The sequence below is a fragment of the Hakea prostrata genome, chromosome 2 (genome assembly GCF_041222555.1).
Source record: "Hakea prostrata isolate BN-2017 chromosome 2, UWA_Hpros_2, whole genome shotgun sequence".
Taxonomy (NCBI): Eukaryota; Viridiplantae; Streptophyta; class Magnoliopsida; order Proteales; family Proteaceae; genus Hakea; species Hakea prostrata.
The window spans coordinates 4,066,973-4,090,747 of record NC_142601.1 but is presented as its reverse complement, the minus strand read 5'-3'; the positions used below and the strand labels follow the sequence as shown (position 1 = coordinate 4,090,747).

General features: G+C 37.4%; 1 protein-coding gene across 3 annotated transcripts; it reads right to left on the bottom strand.

The window, feature by feature from the left end:
- Positions 1–1,381: 1,381 nt before the first annotated feature.
- On the bottom strand, positions 1,382–22,198 carry RBR1 (retinoblastoma-related 1). 3 transcript variants are annotated; one of them, XM_089143894.1, is made up of 20 exons: positions 21,963–22,198; positions 21,703–21,864; positions 21,493–21,597; positions 21,218–21,360; positions 21,028–21,124; positions 20,838–20,884; positions 13,240–13,426; positions 12,943–13,009; positions 12,635–12,814; positions 12,325–12,518; positions 11,359–12,238; positions 10,807–10,966; positions 10,635–10,707; positions 6,154–6,330; positions 5,952–6,071; positions 5,723–5,867; positions 5,484–5,596; positions 2,771–2,886; positions 2,484–2,661; positions 1,382–2,368 (listed from the first exon to the last, which is right to left on the bottom strand). In XM_089143894.1, the coding sequence occupies exons 2-19, from the start codon at positions 21,790–21,792 to the stop codon at positions 2,505–2,507; spliced, it is 3,051 nt and encodes a 1,016-aa protein (XP_089000020.1). In that variant the 5' UTR covers positions 21,793–21,864; positions 21,963–22,198; the 3' UTR covers positions 1,382–2,368; positions 2,484–2,504. The 3 variants fall into 3 exon arrangements, with proteins under 3 accessions (XP_089000020.1, XP_089000019.1, XP_089000021.1); XM_089143893.1 differs by having other exon boundaries at positions 1,382–2,661; XM_089143895.1 differs by having other exon boundaries at positions 1,382–2,661; positions 21,987–22,198.
- Between the last annotated feature and the right edge of the window lie 1,577 nt (positions 22,199–23,775).

Genomic DNA, 23,775 nt, shown 5'->3' with positions numbered 1-23,775 from the left:
AAAGCTTGCATTGGGAACAACTTATACTCAAGAAACAGGTGAACTAAAAGGAGAGAAATCGTCTGCATTGCAATTAAAAGGTTGAACTCTGCAAACAAGACTCAGCAGAGTGTAGAAAGGAACAATGTTTGCTGCTTTTTTTCCCCAAATTTTAGGACCTAGAACAAAAGATCAAGCCTTTTGCAGTTAGGATTGTTAGTAATTCAGTTTTTGGGGGCTTTGGCCTGGTTTTCTACAAGGCACAAGTGTTCTATTTCGCGCCCAAAAAAAATTTGCAGGTAAAGTTTTGCGCCAAAAATCACTGAAGAAATGTAGTATGCAATTAGTAACATTTTCATTCAGACAGGTCTATTGTACAAAACCATCTTTACATGTTTTTGTAGCAAGAGATAAGTATACATCTGATAAACTCAATCTTTCCTAGTTTTCTAACAAAGGCAGGAGAACAAACTTGAGTGTGTTTACCAGTAGATGGGGGTGGGATGTTCTTGAGAGACCTTCACCGTGGACCATTTCTATTCTTCTGACAAAAAGGCAAGTTCTAAAAAAATTGATTCTATCTCAGACCACTTTTTCTCACTAGTTTACTCTTCAAGAGAGAGAAATGAGCCATTTTAACAGACAACTATATCTCGTTCTTCTGCTTTTTCTAGAAGAAAACAACTATGCTACCAAACGCATTCTTAGTAGTTGGAACCAATGTCTTATAAACCAAGGGAGAAATTGTGTCTTATATTTAAACTATATGTAAAAAACTACCCCTGAAAATTAAGTCAAGGTGCACATAAGTATATATGTGATCCCTGACATTATCATTCATAGGTTTTGAGGTCTTGCCTTTTCATGCATCTATTTGTATATTTTTTCTTTTCTTTGATGTGTCTGTATTTCCTTTCCTTTGGAGTTCATGAATAAAGTTTTTCAACTTCTTACCCCAAAAAAAAAAAAAAAGTTGGTTATGACTACACGGACATCCCAGAATTTATTCAGATGGAAGCGGTAGAACCACAATTTCTACCACAATTATCAAGCACCGAGAGTTCATCATTAGATTGGCGGATGGCTGTAATAGGCGTCAGATCTCTCCACTCAACCTCAAGCTTGGTTGTTTCTGAGCAAGAGGAATGTGAAGTGAGCACCACCATTCAAAGCAGCTAATCAGCAACCTTCAAAGTCTGAGATTTGCTGTGAAGATAAGAATTCACAGGTCAGGAAGCGCCAAGTGAGGCTTCAGTTGCCACCAAACTAACGTATGGATCGCTTTCAGCGATGGAAGAGTCGTCAGATTTTTTTTTTCCTTTTTCTGTGTGGAATTAGTACCCTTTATATTATATTAAGGGTAGAGACAATCACACATACCAACAACCCTTCAATGATAAAGGGTGCAGGTGCCGGATTTGATATTGTAAAGGAGGCAGGGGCCTCCAGTAGAATTGAACATTTTCCTTGATTAGTAAATTTCTCCTATACCTTGTACATTCAACTGGACTACTGATTATAAAAGCTACCACTGGGAGCTCTTACTTTCCTTTAATGTCCTGCAACCAAAACATTTTCTAAAATTGTAAAATTGCGAAATCAGAGCACCAGACTTCCATTTGACTGACACGCTTTGGTCTTGATTGTTCCAACATTCCCCAAAAGATCCAAGGAGATCACGTCGGTTTTTCCCAAATCTTCACGAATCCTAGTCGAGATGGATTGCATCAGTATCTGAGTCTCAAAACCCCCTCACTAAAACCCACAAATCAACAGCCAAAAACGGGAGGTATTATTACAGATTTACATCAATGTAGAAACAACCTGGGTCCATCCAGCTACACTTTTTGAAACTACAGGTCCTACACGTTTACAACAATCCCCATTGGGGTGGAAAGAGAAAGAGGGGGGAGGGGGGAGTCTCGGATGCTTCCCCAAATTACCTAAACAAAATTTTTTCTTTCTTTGGTGACAAATTTACCTAAAGAAATTAACTTGAAATCAAACATGATGACAACCTTCCAGAGGATTAACTAAAAAGACCAGCTAGAAGAGAAACATGGTCAGGTCCAACAAAACTAGATGAAATTAGTAGGTCAGTACAGCTTCAGCTTTCTCTGTTTCATTGTACAAGTTCATAAAATACATCAGCAATTTAGCATTTTAGTTAATGAGCCAAAAAGGGCGCCGTTTCCATTAGTAACAAAACAGGATTTGGTTAAGGTCCGTCAAATTCACTGACAGCAAGCAATACAAAGATTTTATTAATTTAGTTTAGTCTGGAAGCATACCTCGTGGTTTGTCTGGAAGAAGCTCAAGATAGAACACACGAGGCACTTACCAGGGTGGAAGCAACCTTTCTATAGCAGACTGCCACTCATACACAGCACTTACAACATGTGCAAGACGGTATAGATTAGGGCGGAGGAGGGGAAAGGATGAAAATTTAAAATAAAACAAAAAAAATAAAAAAAAAAAAAAAAAAAAAGATTTGATTTACATACACAGGAAAACCCTGAGTAAGGTTAGCTGTCATGTTGCTCAGGTTTCAAGGCAGCAGCACCTGAAGATGAGGCACAACTGCCATTCTGAAGGTAAAGGCTGCCCATTACAAGAGAGTCACTTACCAAGCCGACTCTGTCACCATCAAAGTTGAGTGCACCTCTGATGACCTTCCGGGTACTGAAAAAGTTAAGGTTCCAGGAATAATAGAAACAAGATCATCAGAAACTATATCTGGTAGGTTTTACTTTAAAGACTAGCATTTTGCAACAAAACTTAAACCACATACCCATTTAAACGATTATTAATCGCAGTCAGGTCCTTGGAAGGGCTTTGATAAGCATGAGTGCTCTCTCCTACGCATGCATAATAGCTTTTAGAGCTTTGCGAATTGAGAGCATCCATCTGCAAACAAAATTAAACAGCAAGCTGAAGCAAAATATAATATTTATAAATAAAATAAGAAGAGATGGGGATGGCGAGGGAAATCTACAAGGAAAAAGAACTCTCACTTGAGAAAATTAGTTTTCTTGCCCTTGGCACAGCCTAGTACACTACAATGCACACACCTTGACCTTTCAATTGGTGGGCTACTAATGGGGGACAACATAGAGTAGAAAGAAGGATAAAGAAGAAAGAGGGAAGAAGGAGAAATCTGAGAAGAATCAAGCTTGAAGAAGGAGAAGAAGGAGGAGAACACTTATAAGAAGAAGAGAAAAGAGGAGAGAGAGAGAGAGAGAGAGAGAGGGGGGGGGGGGGGGGAGCTGCTGCAAACACACAAAGCTCAAGCTTCAATTCATATTTTTCTATTCCCTCTCAATAAGCTGATTACAAGTGTTTAAATAACAAAACAAACATACTTGATACGAAAACAGACTATAATAGGACTCTTGGTAATTTAAAACTAACAAAAGACTGATCCTACAAGGACTATTAGGAATTTAAAACTAACTAAAACTTATCCTAGATATCCTACCCAAATAAAAAACATTAGATGATTATCCCAATAATAAATAATAAAATTCTAAATTATCTCTAGAACTCCCACGAAAACATATCCTATTTTATCTCCTTGCAAGCTGGAATTTGGGCCCACCAAATTTGAATCTATTTCCATGCAAGCTAGACTAGGGGCCCACCAAATATGAAAAATATCATCTAGTTTACTGTTCACGTTACTGTAGCATGAACAGTAACTTCTGGTTGTGCTGCATCAGCTACCTTTTAGATCAGCTTCAGGCTCAAGATGACAGACCCAGGGTTTTAAAGGATCAAAAGGCACAACTTTAGAAGCCCAAGACACACAGGAGACATTTAGTAGGTGCCAAAATAGAAGGGGTTTCACAGAAACAAAAGCTTTATATTCTGTTCTGTATAAAGCAAATCCATGGCAGGATGGAGTTGGACAATACTACATCAAGGCTTGATACTCTGGTTCTGTATGATGCATCAAGATTATGCAGTTACCAACATTTGTAATCTCAAAATCCTTGAGTTCAATGACCAAAGTTACCAAGAAGTTATGTAAAGCTAGATAGATGATCAAATGATGATGAAAGAACTTGTAAATATCAACTTGGTCAACATTACTTCGAAAGCGAATCTACCGTAACAATCTGCCTCTAGTGAACAACAGAATGAAGTTCATTTGCCATTGCAAAAAATAAGGGAGAAGGTTCCTGACGTACCAGAACCTGAAACCTTTCTAGCACGCCTGCTATTTCTCTCTCCAGAAGCAGTCAGCATTGAAACTCAGTGGATAAGGTCAATGCATCATCCACTCATGAGTTGAACCTCAGACCAATATGACTTGTCTATGTCATTAGAATGCTTCGAGAATTGTTTAACAAGGTTAACTGAGACTCACTAATTTAAATGGCAACCTATCCAAGAAACTCCCCACAATCCAGTCATCAGACTGCAAAAATATCAGCTCTGAATGACACGAAATAACAGTTCCAGGAGGTGGTGTTTCCTAGTATCATTTTCCAACAAATTATGATATCCATAGGATTAGGTCTATGGCACAAAAAGTACCATTCCACTATGTTATTTGCTTCAGTTCTGGTATGTTTCAGCAAATTTCCACATGGGAGGACTTCAAAATACCGTAAAAAGACGTGAAGAAAACACGTTTAGACTACATAATACAACAATAAAAGCATTAAAGCAGCAAGGTTTCTTCATACAACACCACTAAATAAAGCTGCCAAGCTCAGTTGAAGTTTGAGTTTCGCAATGGAGACACAGGCTTTTGGGAGCCTCTGCAATTTCTGCCTTAGTGGCATCAAACCATAATCCCTAAACCCCAGACACAGGTGCGTGGGAAATGACTGCCTTGCCCACAAGAAAAGGCGAAAATCATGCCTGTGATGCTCGTGTGCATGTTCCCATCGGCCCCCATACTTAAACAGGGACTGACATAGCGTTCTATTTCTTAAACAATGCATATCATAAGGAATTATATACGAATCTAATTATCCCCCTAGAGACGACCAGATCCGGATTTGGTTCTTGGTCGAGTTATGTTCTTCAAATTCAGCTAGTCAACAAAAGTAATGTTGCATCAAGGATCAATTTTCAGATTGGAACCACAATAAGAACACGATCAAGTGGCATCTGCATAAAATAGAAACTATTACTCACTATAAGCAAAGAAATAGAGGTGCATGTCCTCAAAGTCTAATCAAACCAACAGGACAAAGAAGTACAAGTCGTTTGTGTGCAATTCCCTCTGTATTGCTCCTCTCCTCCCCCCCTTCCCCCCACTTTCCTTCACACTCTTCATTAAATACGAGTGCCCCTACCCTCTGATTTCATATATCATTTGCTACCCCATTATCAGCTTGGTGTGTAGGATGTAAATATAAGCAGGCAGTTTGTGGATTCCTATCCCAAAAACAATTAACAAGAACTTGGCAAATTCTTTGGACAGCATAAACATTCATCTAGTAAAGAGAATTATTAGATAGTCATACAAGCAGCATAAAGCAAAAGCATACCTTTGACGACCTCAGCGGAGACACATAAACATTGTGTGTGGCAGACACTTTCTTCGGGGACATATCAGGAAGACTTGGGAATTGGGCTAACCGAGGTGAACCAGGACTTAGACCTAGTTGACAAACAAAGCAGTTAAGAACCTTCTTTTCTTCGATGTATAACCTTACTGAAACATAGAGAATGACAAGCAAAGGAAGAATGGAAAATGTTAAAGAAGATAGAATTCAAGAGGGTCTACCATCGGTGTTATTGTTAGCTTCAGGTACCCTGTTAGCTTTTGGTGTTGCACTAGCAGGACCAATCTCCACCAGCAAAGGCTTTACTGCCGGAATGAAAACTTCATTATAGAACGTGATAATATCAACATGGTCCTGTTCCATTTTCTGTTTTCAAAGTAGAATTGGGTTAGAGACTTAGAGTAAACAAAAAATCGAATGTTTTAAAAAGTATTGGGTAAAGTAACATACCCCAGAACGGCGAGCTGATGACCATTCAACAAATACACTGCGAAAAACTTGAGTTTTACACTGTGCTTGCTTTCGATAATTGCAAACAATTTCCTTGAAGGTCAGGCTTAATTGAGAGATCTGCAAGCCACAAAACAAGACTAATCATAAAAGATGCAAAGGATTGAAGAATCCAAGTACATATAAGCACCCATGTAGATACCTTTGCAACTCCATAGAGACTGCAGAGGATGATTTGATCAATATGCCTATTAAAGAAAAGAGTTGTTCGTTGATTAAGAATTTGTTGAACAAGCCTGTAAACACTCTCCCTTATTTGTTGAGACAGCTGCAATCTTTCAACCAAGCCATTGATTCTAACCGCTGCTAACTTTACAATCTGAGCACAAGGTCACAATAAGTACAAATCAAATACAAAGATATGGTGTTTAATGACAAAGTTAATCCAACGTCAATGAATGAAGTCTCAGAATATCAGTCAACAATGCTCTACTCAGTTGGCTCCGTTGTCCCAGAGATATCTGATAATAAGATCAGACATCTAAGCTTAATAAGGGCTACTAACATCATAGTCAGTAAATGTGCATCCTGATAATTCACAAAATGGTTGAGATGGCATCTGTATAGTGTGTCTTAACAATTCTTATAGGTGAAAGACCTAAATATATGCATGATGCGCAGGATAAGAATACCCTATTGGCATTGCTATGTGCCCACTCAGATACCAAATTCCCAAGTTGCAAGGAAACGCTAACAATTCTGGAATGACTGAAGCAAGCAAGGAAAGTGGCAGGAACATGATAAACAAATAGGGGACGATCACTTATAGACTAAGGCAAGGACACAAGGGAAGCTAGTGTCAATATATGGGGACATGAAAGGAAGAGGAAAAAAAATAAGGATGGAATGTAATAATGGAGCTAGGGGAGATATGCAATGGTCCTGAAGGAGCTATTACCAGAACTAGGAAAAGAAAACATATTTTCTTTACCTCTGGACAATACCCCAGGAAACAGAGCCAGACTCAAGAAAGACTACAGAAGTCCCTCATATCAAAATGTACTTTTACTGAAAAAAAAAGGAGGTTGCTTCACGCCTAATAATCCCTTTGAGCATGATCATTAGCAGGACCCATTCATATAGAGAACGTACTAACTTCCACACCATATTCAAACAATAAGAATAAAGCAAGGCTAGGTATTTGGTTCATGTCTTCTATGCAAGTTTTCAGCAACCAGACTGTATAGGTAGGTTCTTCCTTGGGCTATCTACTATCATGCCATATACGAGAAAAAGAAATTTGGGTGCGAAGAATATCGTTCAAATTCTTTTCAGCCCAAAAGGTCCATTTGCAGCAAAGGAAGAAATAAAAATCACAACAATATCAAGGGAATAGGAGGGTATAATAAGAGAGGGAGAAAGATCGAAGGAGGAAAGGAGCAAAAGAAAGCACACAACATGCAAGGCAATCAACGGCTCACCACTTTGATTCATTCTCAAATCTTCTCCCAAAACGGTGAGTACAGACAAATTTAAATATAAAAGAATCCTAAAAACAAAAACTACTGCTCAACCAGCAAAATGACTAAATAAAGAAATTCTTTTTTTTTCTTTTTGAAGGGGCACTCGGAGAGGGGGGCTTCAAAACTCAATAAAGAAATTTAAGGAATTAGGAAACTTGAAACCTATGTTTTTAACTCCAACCAAAATTCCCAGTTTAAAATTATAAGGAATCTCAAAATACAATAAAATTTATCCAACAAGAGCAAAAAACCCAAATTGGACCCAGTTCTTGAATGTAGTAAAAGAGTTTCCTACTGTATCAAGGCAGACTATAAACTAAATTCACTTAATGCAGAATCAAGGTTCAAGGTGCAGAATCACAGATTCTTACCAGAACTTAGCTTGTCATCATGGTTTGGGCCAGTCAGCTTCAGTTCTGATTTATGGTTCCTACCTGGTTCACCCAATCATGTGATTATCTTAGAATCCTATCATTTTATTTCTCTTATCACTAGGTTGTTTAAACAGGACAGGATATTGTTCCCAAGTCCAGTGTTGTTATCTAGTTCTAGTAGTATAATGCCTCATCCATAGAAATTTTTTATAAGAGGCATTTCTAGTCTGGCTTTTGCTTTAAGATTCCCTCTTCTGCCCAATAATGCATTGATATACTGCTCTAACCCAGCTCACAACCTTGAGTGTAATTGGCTTAAGCGTGTTCTCTGAGATTCAGAGCATACTCTACTGTTGGAATCAGTAGAGACCTGATGGCACCAGCTCCGCATCAGGTGGGGCTCTTAATTATATCCTTCTATTCTCCACCTTTTTCTCCAACAGTTTCATTTTCCATTCCTGAAACATAAAAGTCTACAAGAACTCCTCATATCCTTGCTAGTTACTGATTCTTTCATAATCCTCAAGAATACTGCCATCGGATTATTGATCTCATTCTTCAGTTTCAGTTCTCATCAAATTTTGAAAACCCAATTGGTTTCTCATTATCCTACTTGACTTTGAATCAATTCTTAATTTTCTGATTTGATACTTTGATTCTGAGACCAACTCCATTTAATTGGAATAAGGCTGAATTCTAGTATATGTTGATTCAGAGATCAGCTATAACATCAGTAGATTCAGTTTTCAGAAACTTAACTTTCTAGTCAATTTCACAAGCCTCCTTAAAGTACACTGTTACAGATCCTTATTTTCTGATCTGATCATCTGAATTGATTTCATAATGTTCTCAATCCTTCTGTCATATAAATTCTGAATCTAAAACTTCTAACCCGATTTTAATATTATATTCTGCCTATTGATTTCTGCTCTCTGTTTGAATTTTAGTTTCCTGATTCGGATAGGAAAGTTGCACCTCTCAGTATCTGACAATCAAACTCAAGCCAAACTTAACAGGGTTATCCATCAGTTGAGACAAGTGTTTGATCAGAATTTGCATTCAGTTGGACCAATACTACCGAGTTATTAACTTAATCTGGTTGTTCTTCCTAAATCCTGAGTATAAGGCTTCATTGGATGGAATTCATTAACATCCTTTGTGAATTACAATAGTGTGAATCATTGTAACATTTTTTTCCCTCCTTTTTTGGGGGCACAGAATTTTTCAAATACGAGATTCTTGTGACCTTGAATAATTTTTTCATTTTTTCCCCTCTCTAGGTAAACATATACCAATGAAAAGGAGTTCTACATGGTTTACATTGTACACTAATGAAAAGTCTAATTGATGCAGATCCACTCACAATTTAGGCTTATTTCCATATAAAATAAGCCTAGGATTAGGTTTTATTGGTTATTGGCATTTATTCCCATGGTTTTTAGCTGTAATTGGCATCTTTGTGGATCAAAAAATGAGGGTACAAGGTCAAACTCTGAAATAACTAGTTAATTTCAAGTCACGGACATTTTTTCCCTTTCGTATGTAATTAGAACTTGTAAGTTGTTTAGCAAAAGTTTCAGTATTATATGGTAAGAAATAAAGAACTCATTTTCAAATAGAACTCGAGTAAAATAATATATGGGACACCTATTGTTAATCCAAAAAGAAATGGGACATCTATTACTTAGCTGAGATTAAGGAACTAAATTCCATTATTCCAACATGGATTGAATTAGTTATTAGCTTTATTTAATTTGAGTTTGTAAAAAAGGCTAATTAAAGCATTTTAAGTAGCCCCATCTCGGAAATTTAGAAGTAGACTCCTGTCTATTCTATTGTGGGAGCCTTGGCTGGTGAGCTATAGCCAGTTGTATTGGTGTGTAATATCGAAGAGCGGTTCTAGGTCAACCACATCCTAGTTGCTAAAGCCTGATCCAGTAAATAATATCAAGTTCTAAGGACATCCTCTCCATCATCTTCCCCCTCTCCTTTTTTCATGTTTACAGAGATCACAGAGAAATCACAGAGAACACCAAAACCCTAGAATTTAATCTTCACAGTTTCTCTGCAGAACCAATTTTTCAACTCTAACAATCTAAACATCAGTGTTAGTTGATTTTTTATGAGCATAAACAACCCCCTCCCCCCAGCCTCCAAAAGAAAAAAAAACCAAGACACCACCCAAAATTCCATTTGTAAACCCCAGAATCATAAATTTTGAATTTCAGCAACTCGTGACCCTAACTTCTAGGTTTGTTATGATTCAAAGGTCTTGGAATTGGCTCTTAATTGAACTTATTCAATCTAAAGCTATGCCAAAAATGCTATGCCTTCCACAACAGCATATCCAAAGATCCTAAACAGTGTTTAACAGTCAAACAGATATGTAAAAGGCAATTCTTCTTTTGCTTTCTCTGTAATAAAACCTCAATGTTTCTCTAGATAAAGATTAAGAGTCAACCAAAATAGTTTCTTTCAAAACAATGGGTTTTCTTATTGAGACACCTCAGGTGTCAAATAATTTGTAACCATAACTTTTTTTCCCTTTCAAAATAATATATAAATTTTCCAGTGAGGACAAATATTGTAATTCCACATGAATACAAGAGAACTGTGCATGGCAATGACTCCTTGTGATAATGATGTTACTTTAATATTATTTTTGAAAAACTTTTTATAACCTGAACTAAAAGAACTTTAAAGAACTAAGACAATTGGAAATTAAAAGGTGCTACGTTTGAAATACACACAGAGGTGTCATTCATATAGACCAATTAAATATTCACCTTACTAAAGAAAACATTGATCCCTGTCTCAGCACATGTCTCCCCTCCTCCTCCCGGATTTGGCCGATTAGGACTGCAAAAAAAATTTCAAATTCAAGATACCTATCAGGGTCAAATGACTTCAGGGGCCAAAAAGAAAGGTTAGTTTTAAAACTGTTATATGAAACCTTACCTGGCAAAAGCAGACTGTAGAGGCGGTGGTAACTTTGACTTCAGACTGTTGAAGGCCAGGAGACGTTCCTTTACAGGTGATGTGAAGGAATTGCGTTCCACCAAAACATTACGATAATCACTACATGCTCTTTTTGGAGACCGGATGTCCCCATTCTGACCTGGAGAGAACAAAGAGAACGATGGATTGAAGGAGATCCAAGAATTTCAATTGTTAGTTAGCAAATCAACAGCATAGCTATTGCATCAGCCCTTTCTTTACGTTGGATGCTACCAATGCAGAAAGCAACAGAGAGCATGGTTATCAATGTGACCACGCATTAGCGAGTGTCTAAAACCAAGGTGGTTAAGGCAACTAAGGAGAGCAAGATGCCAGGATGCTTTGGCATCACCTAAGCAGCTTCATGAACTATGACAGAATTTAAAAAGATCAACAAAAAAGAATTTGGTGATAACCTGTGAGATCTGAGAAAAGATTTACTAATACAAAGATAGATGCACCTAATTAGGAATGACGAGATCTTTAGATGAAAAGCCAAATGGATAGCTCTACCTGATGAAGTTTCATGCTTCTGTAAAGAAGACAATGGGGGCAAGCCTCCACAGGAGATATTATTGAGCATCACAATTGCATCCAATGACGGCATGGGTTCTGCTAATAACCCCATTCGGATTATTTCTGCAGAAAGGGCTGGTCTTGCAACTATCAGAGAATTGTACATTGAGGAACCCTTCTCCCAAACCATGCTCTCTAACAGTCTTTCTTCCAGAGAATTAAGATGTCGCCTCAACTCTCTTGGAAGAGACTCCTCATGCCTGATGAAACTCTCAATCACTTTGCTCAAATCAAAAGCCGTAATGCCAGTCCTTTCCAAGACTGCAGGAAACAGCATCGTAACTGTTTTGTGTGTGGCTAAAACCAGCTCAGCCGAACATGCAAGCATGCACCTATGAAACCTCTCGTTGGTTAACAACGAGGTTAAGTTAGAAGCATGCAATATTTGGGATTCTGCCGTACACATTGCTTCCAAGACCCTATAGTATAACTTCAGAGCTTCCATTCTTCTCTCTTGTGCCCATATACTGTCCATCAGATTAGCACTTGGAAGACTTCCAGTGCCAGGCCTTTCTGCCAGAGAACTACTGGGGAAGATGGCCTCCAATATTATGTGGGCCCGCCGTGTTACATCATTAGTTACATCCTTATCACAGGCTGCAAGAAACCGCTGCAGTTCTGCTGAAGGAGTTGAAGGAAGTTGAGAAATCACAGTTCTGAGCCACTTAGCGGTCGTCATTGCCGTGCTTACTGGTGTAGGTGCCATCTTCAAGACACCAACATTACCAACATTTGCAGATGACACAGCAGGAGAGCGTGGAGGAGAAAGCGGACTAGTTATAGTCTTTGATGGGGATGTCAAAGAATCAAACTTCCGCTGCATAAATTACACAAATTAGCTTGGTTAACAAAATCAACAATATTTTCAAGTAATTTGTAACCAAATGCCAATGCAAAACGCACCTTGAAACCACAGATATTCACTGCACCCCCTGACAAACTCCCTGAACCCAGTAAACTGTCATCCTGGTTAACAAACATCCTCTCATCCAGCTCACCCTTGTTACGTGTTGCATCTTCATAATCTTTCTCTAGAATGACTAAACTTGATGACAGAGAAGACTCCTCCATTAGATCTTCAAAATAAGTTAATCCATCTGAGCAATCAGAAAGGAAAGAGTTTCAGCGGAAGGCAAAGAAGTTCTAATAACCCCTAATGGAATGGTAAATTGTAAAAATTCAAACTTAAAAAACTCTTATTAAAAAAAATGACCTGTATCAATATTTGCTAAATTCTCAGATTTACATTCTGATGCCAAACTGGATTTTTTCTTCAAAATATCCACTATTAAATTATTTGTTTTGTCCATCGTTCTCCTTAATTCATCTTCTGAAGTATCATAAATGTTGCAAAGAGATGCAAGAAGGTCCACATCTTTGTTTCCTTTTCTAACTGAAACAAAAATATTCAATGTAAGCACCTGTATAAAACTACAGAGAATAAGAAAGCCTGGGAAGAGGGCAGGGGTGCATTTCAAATAGAAACTGCCAAAATGTCATTCATATTTTTGAAATAATTACCAAATCGGGGGCAATCATGGATAGAAAAGTTCCTCAAGCGTACAGGTATGTGAATAATCAAGATAGCCTGTCACAAATTTTCCACATATATTACATACTAGCCTTCTTTTACTTCTGCTAAGTAATAATCAGTTAAGTGTCCTCCCCCAAACCACCACCACACCCCCCCCCAAAAAAAAAAGAGAGAGAAGAAGAAGACAAATATATTAGTAAAATTAAGAAGATATGGAACAAAACCGTGGAAATTTTTTACAGATTCCAGTGTTTGATGATGTACAATGCAAGAAAGCGACTGACCAATATAGCAACCAATCCGTTTGTGCAAGTGACAAGGTCCTTGAACCGGCTAAAAGCATGGACACGAAGTGCTAAGAACAGCAACCATCCGAACCGATGATAATCTGATACATAGCTTGAAGATATCTGCTTGCCTTCACTTTGCTCTCTTGTCAGGAAAAACTCTCCATAAGCACGTTTGTAGTACCTATGTGCCATGAAATAAACAGTAAGATATTTTACAAGGCAAAAGCTTCAAGAACAAAACCAAGAAAAAAAGTAACTTTATTCTTGAGCAAAGGCAACAACGTCATGTTGAGAAAGTAAATTCAATGCATCACATTTTTTGCCAAAACAGACAACACCAGCATTTCAAAGATTCATCCATATCACTGAGAGAAGTAACTGCTCTTATCATCCCTACATTAACAATGGAAAAAAAAAGTCATACAATAGAGCCCAGTAAAGTAAAGACAGGCTTGGGATGTGCACAACCTTTTGTAGAGCAAGCAGAACCAACCAACACTTATCATAGCTTAGAAATCACTTTAATTGCACTCCTAAATATCAACATAAAATATAGTTCTTTTCCAATGGTTTCACCACATGCTTTGGAGAGGGGAAAAAACACATCAGAGAGTGGTGTACACTACAAAATGTAGTTATTATAGGGACAAGGGAATAGCAACAAATGACATTGCATGATTTGGTCAGAGAACACTTAAAAGGCATATCATTTAAGAGCAGAGTTTTTTCCGATTAAAATACATTAAACAGATAGGCACAGTGCAAACAGCTTGTTAATTGTACATAAACAGATAGGCGGTGGGAAGGGGTGTAACAGCGTTACAGCTTCATCTCAAAGAGAAACAGAATGTATTTCTAAATGGTAAACACCAAGAAAATAATGAAAAATAAATCTAATAGCTGCACCAGGATGGTCCTATACTCCAAATTTCTTTGGTAACTTTGGTAGAGTAATTCAAACCATGCAAATTCCAATGTCTAGATGCTCTTTTAAGTAAAAACCATAAAACTTCATGAATTTGTAGCCCATACACATGCAAATATATCAAGTACGAAACCATATACATCCTTTGATCCTTGAATCCCAAAATTAGATGCATATACATGACATAGGAATATAGCCACACAAAAGGCAGTAAAATATGTAGGGTGACAGATAAATAGCAGTGCCAAGTTCGGCCTAGACCAAGGAAATCATCACAGCAGTATTAACGCAGATCAAAACAACAGGAAGACCAGCAGGCCTTAGGGTGTTTGTTGGGATGCAACTGGACCAAGAGAATAAGTCAAGTCAGCAAGAGAACTACAGTATCCAGAAACAATTGATTTCTACATCTACAAGGGCACTTCAAGCTAGAAAAACGATGAGACAAAGCTGGAGTCTTAATTGCTCTTTATTTTGTTTCTTTAAAATTTATTTTATCATTAGCTGGAACAGGCCTGACGTTTGTAATCCAGCTTAACTAATTTTTTCTTTATATTTATATCTTATCCCATCTGTAAGAGTGACTTGTGTCAAATTTGGGGCCATGTTTTATTTTTCCTTTAAGCATAAACCTTCCTGTAATTCAATCATTATGTTATCCTATTACTGGCGACTGAAAAAGAACACAAACCAAGCGACGAGACCACAGACTCGAGTTGCTGGACCATCTATAATACCAGAGAATTGACGAATGATGGCAATTTGATCGCAAAGGAGGATGCTTTTATGTAGATAATAAATAGAACCTTAAATGGTCAATAGGATAGACAAGAAGGAATGGACATGATAAGTTCTTTCAAAAAAAAGGGGGGGGGGGCTAATTCAGACACTAGAATGAAATAAGGACAGGAATAAGAATTAAGAACAAAACAGGGTGGCACTAATGTGACTTGATATCGAATTTTGATGGGGCTTGAATTTTGAAAATTTAATGTGGCTCAATGTTGATTTCGATGATATAAGATAACACTTAGGCACCTCGCCTAGGCAACACTTTTATGGGCACTTTAGTTAGGGCAATAAACCAAACTACCCTCATAAGGTTTTGATGATCACAAACAAATATAACGAAGATCTAACTATCTATTCTTGTGATCAAGAATAGCCCAAACACTATACAGGAGGATACACTCAAGTAGAGAGCATACATTGCACTGAAGCAGTCCAAATGACACACAGAGACCAAGATCAAGGGATTCAAGACACAGAGGACCAAGCAATGGACCTATCCACATGCAAGCACAATCCAAATACTCAAGAAAGAATAAAAGACAAGCTTGAAGCAAATGCATCTAGAATAGGAAAGTGGCACATTGTAAAAGCATGCATATTCTAAAATTTATAGTTTTATCAAATTAATCAGATAGGAAAAAGGGTCTATTAGGTCAATCCTAAGGGATACAAAGAGAATTTGAAAATTATTTTTGGAAAGCCCACCAATGGTGTGCTGGCTGACCGTAAACCACATTGGCCTGATCAACCGTTACCATCCCAATGAAATCATGGAATGTGATGCAAAGGGTCCTAATTGACCGCCAAGGCGCCAACCCACAATTGATGCCATAGCCGACTGTGAATCGACCATCAGGCCAGCTGGCTTACAATAGCCATATTCAGCCGGTCAACTGTGGGAGTAAACAGGCCAACCTTGAGTTCAAAACTATGATCGTTCTCCATCCATTGGGAGCCAATTTAAACCCAAACATTTGGTTACAAATGGGCCTCTTAATAACTCTCAGTAGCATGAATTCCAAAGTTTTTATTAACATCGTAATTGTGCTTTAGCTCTAGCCATCTAGTCTCCCTAAAATCCAAAATCCCTTTGGAGGTTCATCCTTTTTTGAGAAGGCTGAGGTGTTGATCCCAAGGTAGATTCATTGGATTTTGGAGACCAATAAAGTGCATATATTCTACATGCACAAAGGCTTGGTACCACATCCTAGAGGTATTTATAATTTTTATTTAAATTCTCATTAATAATTCAGTGCTCTTGCGTGGAATCAAGGATTCTTGTAAAGCTGCTATTGCTGTGATCAAGATTTTATAAAGGTGTTTTGTCCCCACCCAGTGTACTGAAAGGGGTATGCTAGTGGATAAATCCATCTAAGGTGTTTAATGGAGTGGACATAAATTGAGTTCAATCAAAACCACTATAAATCATTGTGTCTTGTCTCTATTTGCTTAGTTGTTTTAATTTTTAAGTATTAATTAATTGAGAGGACAAGGCAAAATCCACTAATCTCGACCTATCGTTGACTTTCAGCTTTGTTGCCTTAGTTCTTCAACACTATTTAACCACCTTTGGTCAACTTGCCACCTTTACAACTATGAATATAGGATACATGCATACAAATAAAAGAAGAAACCCATTTTAGATTGGAAACTCAAAACAATTACGACACTAAATCGTACATGCTATCCACCATCTAAACTACCCATAAACAATATTAATTCCAGAACATGAATAAATAAAACCCAAAAATATCCTACTAGCGCAACAACCAAAATTTGGATCCAATTTTTTATACGAGTGCCCAATCGGTTCAACCACATCTCTGAGTCAGCTGTTGATTCAATATTTGCTTGATGGATTCCAAGCCTGAATCTAGGTGCATTGCTGATCAAAAATCTCATATTTTCTCCAACTTCAGGATAGATCTATCCCTTCATATGCTTGAGATGCTGTTAGCCCGCTATTCAAACCTCTTGATTCCTTCCCTTCTCACCCCCAACAAAATAGGCACTTATCCCGGATTTTTATCATGTACATTTCTGACAAAGAAATGGACCATCCATTTCCTCTTGGATGAAGTTCACATGTCCATCAGTCACATCCAAAGGTTGAAATACGATTTAGAAATCTGAACCTTTGGATGTGACTGATGGATATGTGTCCATCTAGAGAGAAATGGATGGTCCATTTCTGATAAAATTCCCACCTATCCCCCACCCCAAGAAACAAAATATTAACCATGCTATCCCCCAGCCCTCACCCCAAGAAAATATTAATCTTGCTATCTGATTCTTTGATACTGAGCTTCAGAGCAGAAAGTTCTCAGTCAATGGATTAGTTCTGCACTGCTAATAAATTTCATAGTAGATAATGCAGATCAAAAAGTGGATCAGCTATGGTGGGCTTAAGAGATAGAAGAAGAAGAGGGTAAGACGCTGTTTCATGTCTTCGAACAGTACCATTGAACATTGTTGTAAACAATAAGGAAAGAAGAGATACACAGGAGGAAGAAGGCCACATAAGCAGTCACCAACCACACTAATAAAGATAGCGGCATATCCAGTAGACAATGCTACAGCCACTGCCGAGTCTAGGGAAGGTTATAATGTATAGATCCTTACCCCTGCTTTCACAGAAAGGCTGTTTCCAGATTTGAGACCTAGACCACTTGGAGGTTGTTAAGATATGCATGGTTTACCACTTCAGTGGTAACCACCACAGGTTGGATTAGATTTGATTTGATTTTGCCCAGATTTGATTTTACTTCCTTAACGCCCATTTATTAGATTAGGATATTACTTTCTATTTTCTGCACTTTCTATTTTTATGTAGTTTGACTAGCAAGCAATACTAGTGGAGATTTGTTCTCCTTCCTTCTTACTACTTGGGTATTGCATCCTTCTCCACCACTTCTCTCTTCCTTCAGTTCTCTACAACTTCAAATTATTTTAATTTTAATTTTGTTACATGGTATTAGACCAAGAGTAGCTTCAGGTATTTAGTTTGAAGAATGAAACCCTAGTTCTAAGAAGAAGATGAACCAAGGTTTCCAAGAGGACTTTGGGCTACTGCAATTTGAATCTATATTAGCTTACCACCTCTGCTTACCGATTTCATGCTGGATTTGATATTTCTGGTTTCGTGTTCAAGTTGAATCTATTCTGCTGCTGGCTTGCTTCTTGTGTTTTAGTGAAGGACACTCCCCTGGCTTAATAGATTCTTGAATTTTCCAGTAGATTTGATTCTTTACTGCTGCTATTGCTGATATAATTTATGTTATTTACTGGTTCTTTTGAGATTTTGGTTGTTATTTGTCCATTGGGGGAGGGGGTCACATATCCATCCTATAATGGTATTCTATAGCAACAACTACCTACTTGGTTCATAGTAACCTAAACTACCTTTTGCCTACCGAATTGGTCTACAGTAACTCATACTGGCTTTTACCCACCTACTTAGTCCACAGTAACACATATTGTGTTTTACCTATGTACTTCGTCTGCAATAACCCATGCCGCCTTTCACCTACCTATTTGCTCCACGGTAACCCATGCTGCTCTTTACCTACCCGTTCTTTTACCTACTACTCGCCTACTTGCGAATTATGTTTAAACATTGGAGCTGCAATTTTATCTTCTCTTGGGGAGATTTTTGGCTACTAACTACTCCTAAACATTGGAGATTTTGGTACATTTGAAATGAAGACTAAGTTGTTGTTGATTATCCCCTGCGTGAAGTCTTCATGGTGTTTATCGGCATTTGTTATTGCTACTTGTATTCAAGACTGATGAAGCTCTAGATACATGTCTTGTTATTCCAAGCTAGAGCCTTTGATATGTATGCTCCAACTTGAGGGGGAGTGTTAAGATATGCATGATTTACCACTCCAGTGTTAACCACATCATATGGAGCCCACCAAAGATTGGATCAGATTTGATTTTATTTTGTCTAAATTTTATTTTATTTCCTTAGCTCCTTTTTATTAGATTAGGATATTACCTATTTTCTACAATTTATATTTTCTGTGTTGACTAGCAAGGCATAATTAGGTAGATGAGTTCCCTTTCCTTCTTGTTGTTTGGGTATCAAGCAAGTCTATTCTAGAAGATTTGAAGATCTTGCAACCAAATTTAGGGATTTTTGAAGATTTATCTAATCTGAAAAACTTTTCAATAATATAAATTGTTGAGGGAGAGAGCTGCATCTGGCAAAACTCTCCATTCCCTCATCCTGCTCCATATCTTCTTCTTTTCCACCACTTCTTCTTCCTTCATTCTTCATTACTTTCAGTTAATTTAATTTTAATTCTGCTAAAATGGTCACAATGGAGCAAACTTAAGATTGCACTAAGATCCACCTAATTCATTCCATACTAAACTCCAACGTTGGGTAACATGCCTATTACTAGGAAAATAAAGTTCCTAAGAAATACTAACTCGTAAATTAAGAAACTAAAATAACTCAACCAAGGAAAACCAATATCCAATAAAATGAAAGATCAATGATTATCCGAAAATAGAAACATAAGTATCATGCTAGATGGGATCTTACCCAAATATTCTGAAAACTGAAAATAGAAGCAAATTAAAAGGACACCAACATAAAGGAAAATGTTTTAAACATTAAGACACAATATACTATTATATAAGAAAGACACGTTCTACACTAAAAAAACTTATTTAACACACCTCTGACCCACACAAACTTATATATGTTTAATCTCATATATCCCCCGTGACCAAATCTGTGATCTTAGATATAAGAAGCAACTGCATTTTAAAGGGAAGAATTCAGATTGACGGGACAGAAAGGAGATGAGATTGGTCTGCGCCTAGAATGAAGAAAGAGAAGAACGGGATACTGATCTGTATGAACTGCTCAACAACATCAAAACTCTTTAAATGGAAGTTAACTCAATCACCAGGAGAAGACAGGTAGATAAATATAATGATTAAGATATCTTACTCTCATCCTTGTTTGCTGTCAAATCCTCAATAAGCAAGACTTGTATATCTCATAAGTTTCAAAAACAACATTACGGGATTGAGGGTATGAACACGATACCAAGGCAAACCCATGGAAATACCCCTTTATGAAATAAAATAGACACTAAGTAACTTTATCACATTGATCACAATGGAAAATACTAAAGTATAAAATACACCCCAAAAAAAGTGAGAAGTTGAATAATTTATGGAAATTGTTGGAGCATATTTCACAAGTCCTGGAAAAAAGATTGATAAGTGCCACAGTGTATTTTAGCACATGGAAAAAGAGGATTCGTATCCTCTAAAATTAGCAATCATGCAATTCCCTGCAATTAACCATAAGGATTGTAACACATGGCTTCAGAGTATCTAATGGTCAATATAAAACCTATATTAGGAAAAAAAATGATCTTTTCCAACAATTTCTCCCCATTTTCTCTCCAGTTTCCTCACACCATGAGGAAAGATTTCCACCATTTCTCTCCGCAATTTCTTTCCTCCTCTTTCTTCAATGCAGCCATTATATTCTCATACATGTTTTCTGCTGCAAATTTTACAGCTTCTGAAGCTTCACGTCCTCAGGCTATCAAAAATAATAATGTAAAAGACCTTGTTTTAGCATGTAAAAAAATAAAGTTTACAAAGGCTTCACTGTGGATCCTCTTCCCTCCCAGCAGGATTACATGCCATGAAGAGATGAATTTGGAATTGGGAGAGATTTTAGGGGTTTACAAGAGGTATTTCCTAAAATGAGTTTTAAATTGTTATCACTAGATTACAAATTGCCACGTGTTACAATCCTAATGGTTAATTAGAATGGCAGGATTGCTAATTGTAGAGGATGTAAATCCTGGAAACAGAACAGTGTGAAAACAACAGCACTCACTTGCTTAGAAGGCTTAAGTGCACGAAATTCGCCTGCAACTCCTTTGCCTGGTTACAATAAAAATAACAAAATAAAATAAAATAAAGGCAGAATATGACACAAATCCTGAGAAAGAATTGCACATGAACACATGCTTTTTCATTAATAAAATAAAATCAACAAACAAGTCCCTTTAATTTCTATACAATACCTCGAGTCTCTTCTCCCAATCTGCACCATAATGATTACTCAGAATTGGACCAACCTTAAGAAAGAACTGAGGCATCTCTTTGAAAAAATCAACAACGCTGCAAAAGCAAGCAATGAAAGATAACCAGAATAAAACCAGGAAATTTACTGCTAAAGTAATGCCGATAAATTAAATAAGAGAGGGTAAATACTTCAGCTTAGCAACCCTTAACATTTGGCATAGAGTAAACCCATCTTCGTCGCCCTCCTGCTTCTCTTTTCCGGTGGTCCCTTCACCCAGTCTCTTCACAGAGTATAGAATGAAGGCAAACCAAAATCGTTCAATTTCTTCCGGCTAGCAGGAAAACAGAAAAATAGTCAGTTCGAGTAAAGATGGAACCAAATACAAATTCATGACAACAAACACATGATGAGCTTTATCAAGTGAAGAAAAGAGGATTGATTAACCACAAAAGTTAAGTTATACCGTTCCGCTCCCAACGGCTGATATGTTTGCTAACAGGAGGTGTTTGCTTTCTTTGAACAGATTCGCCGCTTGTGTAAGCGTGTTTTCATCCAGTGATAATCCACTCTGCAACCAGATCTCGGAAATTTAGGTCATTGTCAACGTTATAGTCAGTTAAAGTGCACAAAAGACGCATTTCATAGTAAGAGACGTTAAATTTAAAGAATAAACCTTGCAGAGCTCTGCAAAACGAACTTCCATGCCACCGACGTCGTCGGATTGCAAATTAGCCGTAGAACTCATCGGTTTTTGGTCTTCCATTATGTCAACAGATTCGGCAGATAGATCAGACTAGCACTTTCGGCATCTTCTGTTTCAGTCCTCTTGCTAATCCTGTATCATTGTATCCAATGTAACAACAAATGATCACCAAAAAAATACCATGAATTTAACAAACAAAAAAAAAAATTTAAGAAGACGATAGAGCTCACGCTTTGAATGTAAACAACCCTTACAGATCTACGATCTGTTTGAACCCCTACTAACGAGATCCGCAGCGGAAAATCTGTCAGGAAATGAGGAAATAACAGCAAGATCCCTAAAAATTAGACGAATCCACCTCCAGAAGTCGGTTTCTGTGATCGAAATGAGCAAAAAGTTTTTCAGAGAAACACAAACCCTCCTCTCTTCCCTCCCTTTTCTCGTCCTCTGTCTCTTTCTCTCTCTTAAACATTTATTCTATTCTCTCCTCCTTTTAGAAACCCTCCGTGTGCTAGCGCGGGAAAAAACAACATGACATGGCATGTACCTCATGTCATGCTCCATTGCATTGACATGAGAAGGACCACCGCATACATAGATCCAATTCAATACTGACACGTGGCTATACCTTTTCTGTTTTTTTACCGCCAAAATTCTGTCTTGGCTGCCTCTTGCTATGAAATCTACCGTTATCCTATTCATTTGTTGTGGCACACGAGCGAGTGCAGCCGAAACCCTAAAAGTGGAGGCTTCTTGCCGTGAAATCTACCGTTATTTTCTGCCCTTATAACACGAGTGAGTTGCGGAAATTCGAACTCCGTAGCCGTGAAATCCAGCATTCCACCGTTATTCCATGCCTTCATGGCACGAGTGAGTTGCGGAAATTTGAACTCGGTTTCGCGTTCCATTACTCACTTCACCGGTCTCGCATCATTTTCGGTTTTTTCTTTTTCTTTTTTTCTTATTTTCAAAGTGACGCTTTTATTTGACTTGAACAGGGGTTCAGAATCATTACAGTTACTGTCTCTACATAGAAAACTGCCAGGCACAATTGTGTTAAAAGCATCCCAAATAATACATACAATAAAATCGTATAATTTTTTTATCTCCAAAAAATAATTAGTTCACATTATTTTTTTTTTTTTTATCTAAGGTTCATTTGGGCCAGCTTACGCGCACTTGATTACATCCTCAGAGGGAGTTTTATTGTTTGTAAAGATCGAACTCATAACCTCTCAATTAAAAAGTATAGATTTAAAGTTCACAATTATGGACCTTAAATTCATAACAATTTTCTACCTTGTTATATTGAATCAAACAATCAGAATCGTCCATGGTAAATCATTTTTTAATTTATACTATCATATTTAACAATGTTTTAGAAAAAGACACACCTCATCAAATCTCAAAGCAGAGATAAGGAAGAGTATAAGAATGGCTATAAGTAATAAATAATAATCAAACATAACTCCTAGAGAAAACAGAGCAAGGCTATCATTATTAGAAATGTTTCTTCCTTCATTTGAAGAACCAGAGAGCGTGTAAGCAATCCCAAAAAGATTGAGAGTTGAAAGCTGAGTTCCAAAATTTGGGTTTTGATTAGTAAATCAAGTTTGTAAAAAATGATTTACTTAACCATCTAAGGATTGATTGGCATCTTTTAGTGAATAAGTCAAAGGTGTGTAAACAGTCCTACCCCTAATATAAAATTACCAATTCCAATAAAAAAAATATTACACATTACACCTAAGAAAATATAACCGTTGTAACTATAAAATATCTCAAACTTTTTTCTTGGGAAAATCAATTTCATTTTGCATTTGATTGCATATGCAATTGTTTCTCATGTTTCTTCCAAGCCCAGCCCATAATGTGGCCAATTTCTAATAAAGCGGCCAGCCCAAATTATAACCTTCATTGAAATATAAAGAGTACAACTAGATCGGGCTGGGCCAGGATTTTGAAAACCGAGGCCCAACCTAGGGTCCAAGCCCAACCATACCTCAGGTTTTCCATTGGTTTCCAACAAGACCGAATCTTCAG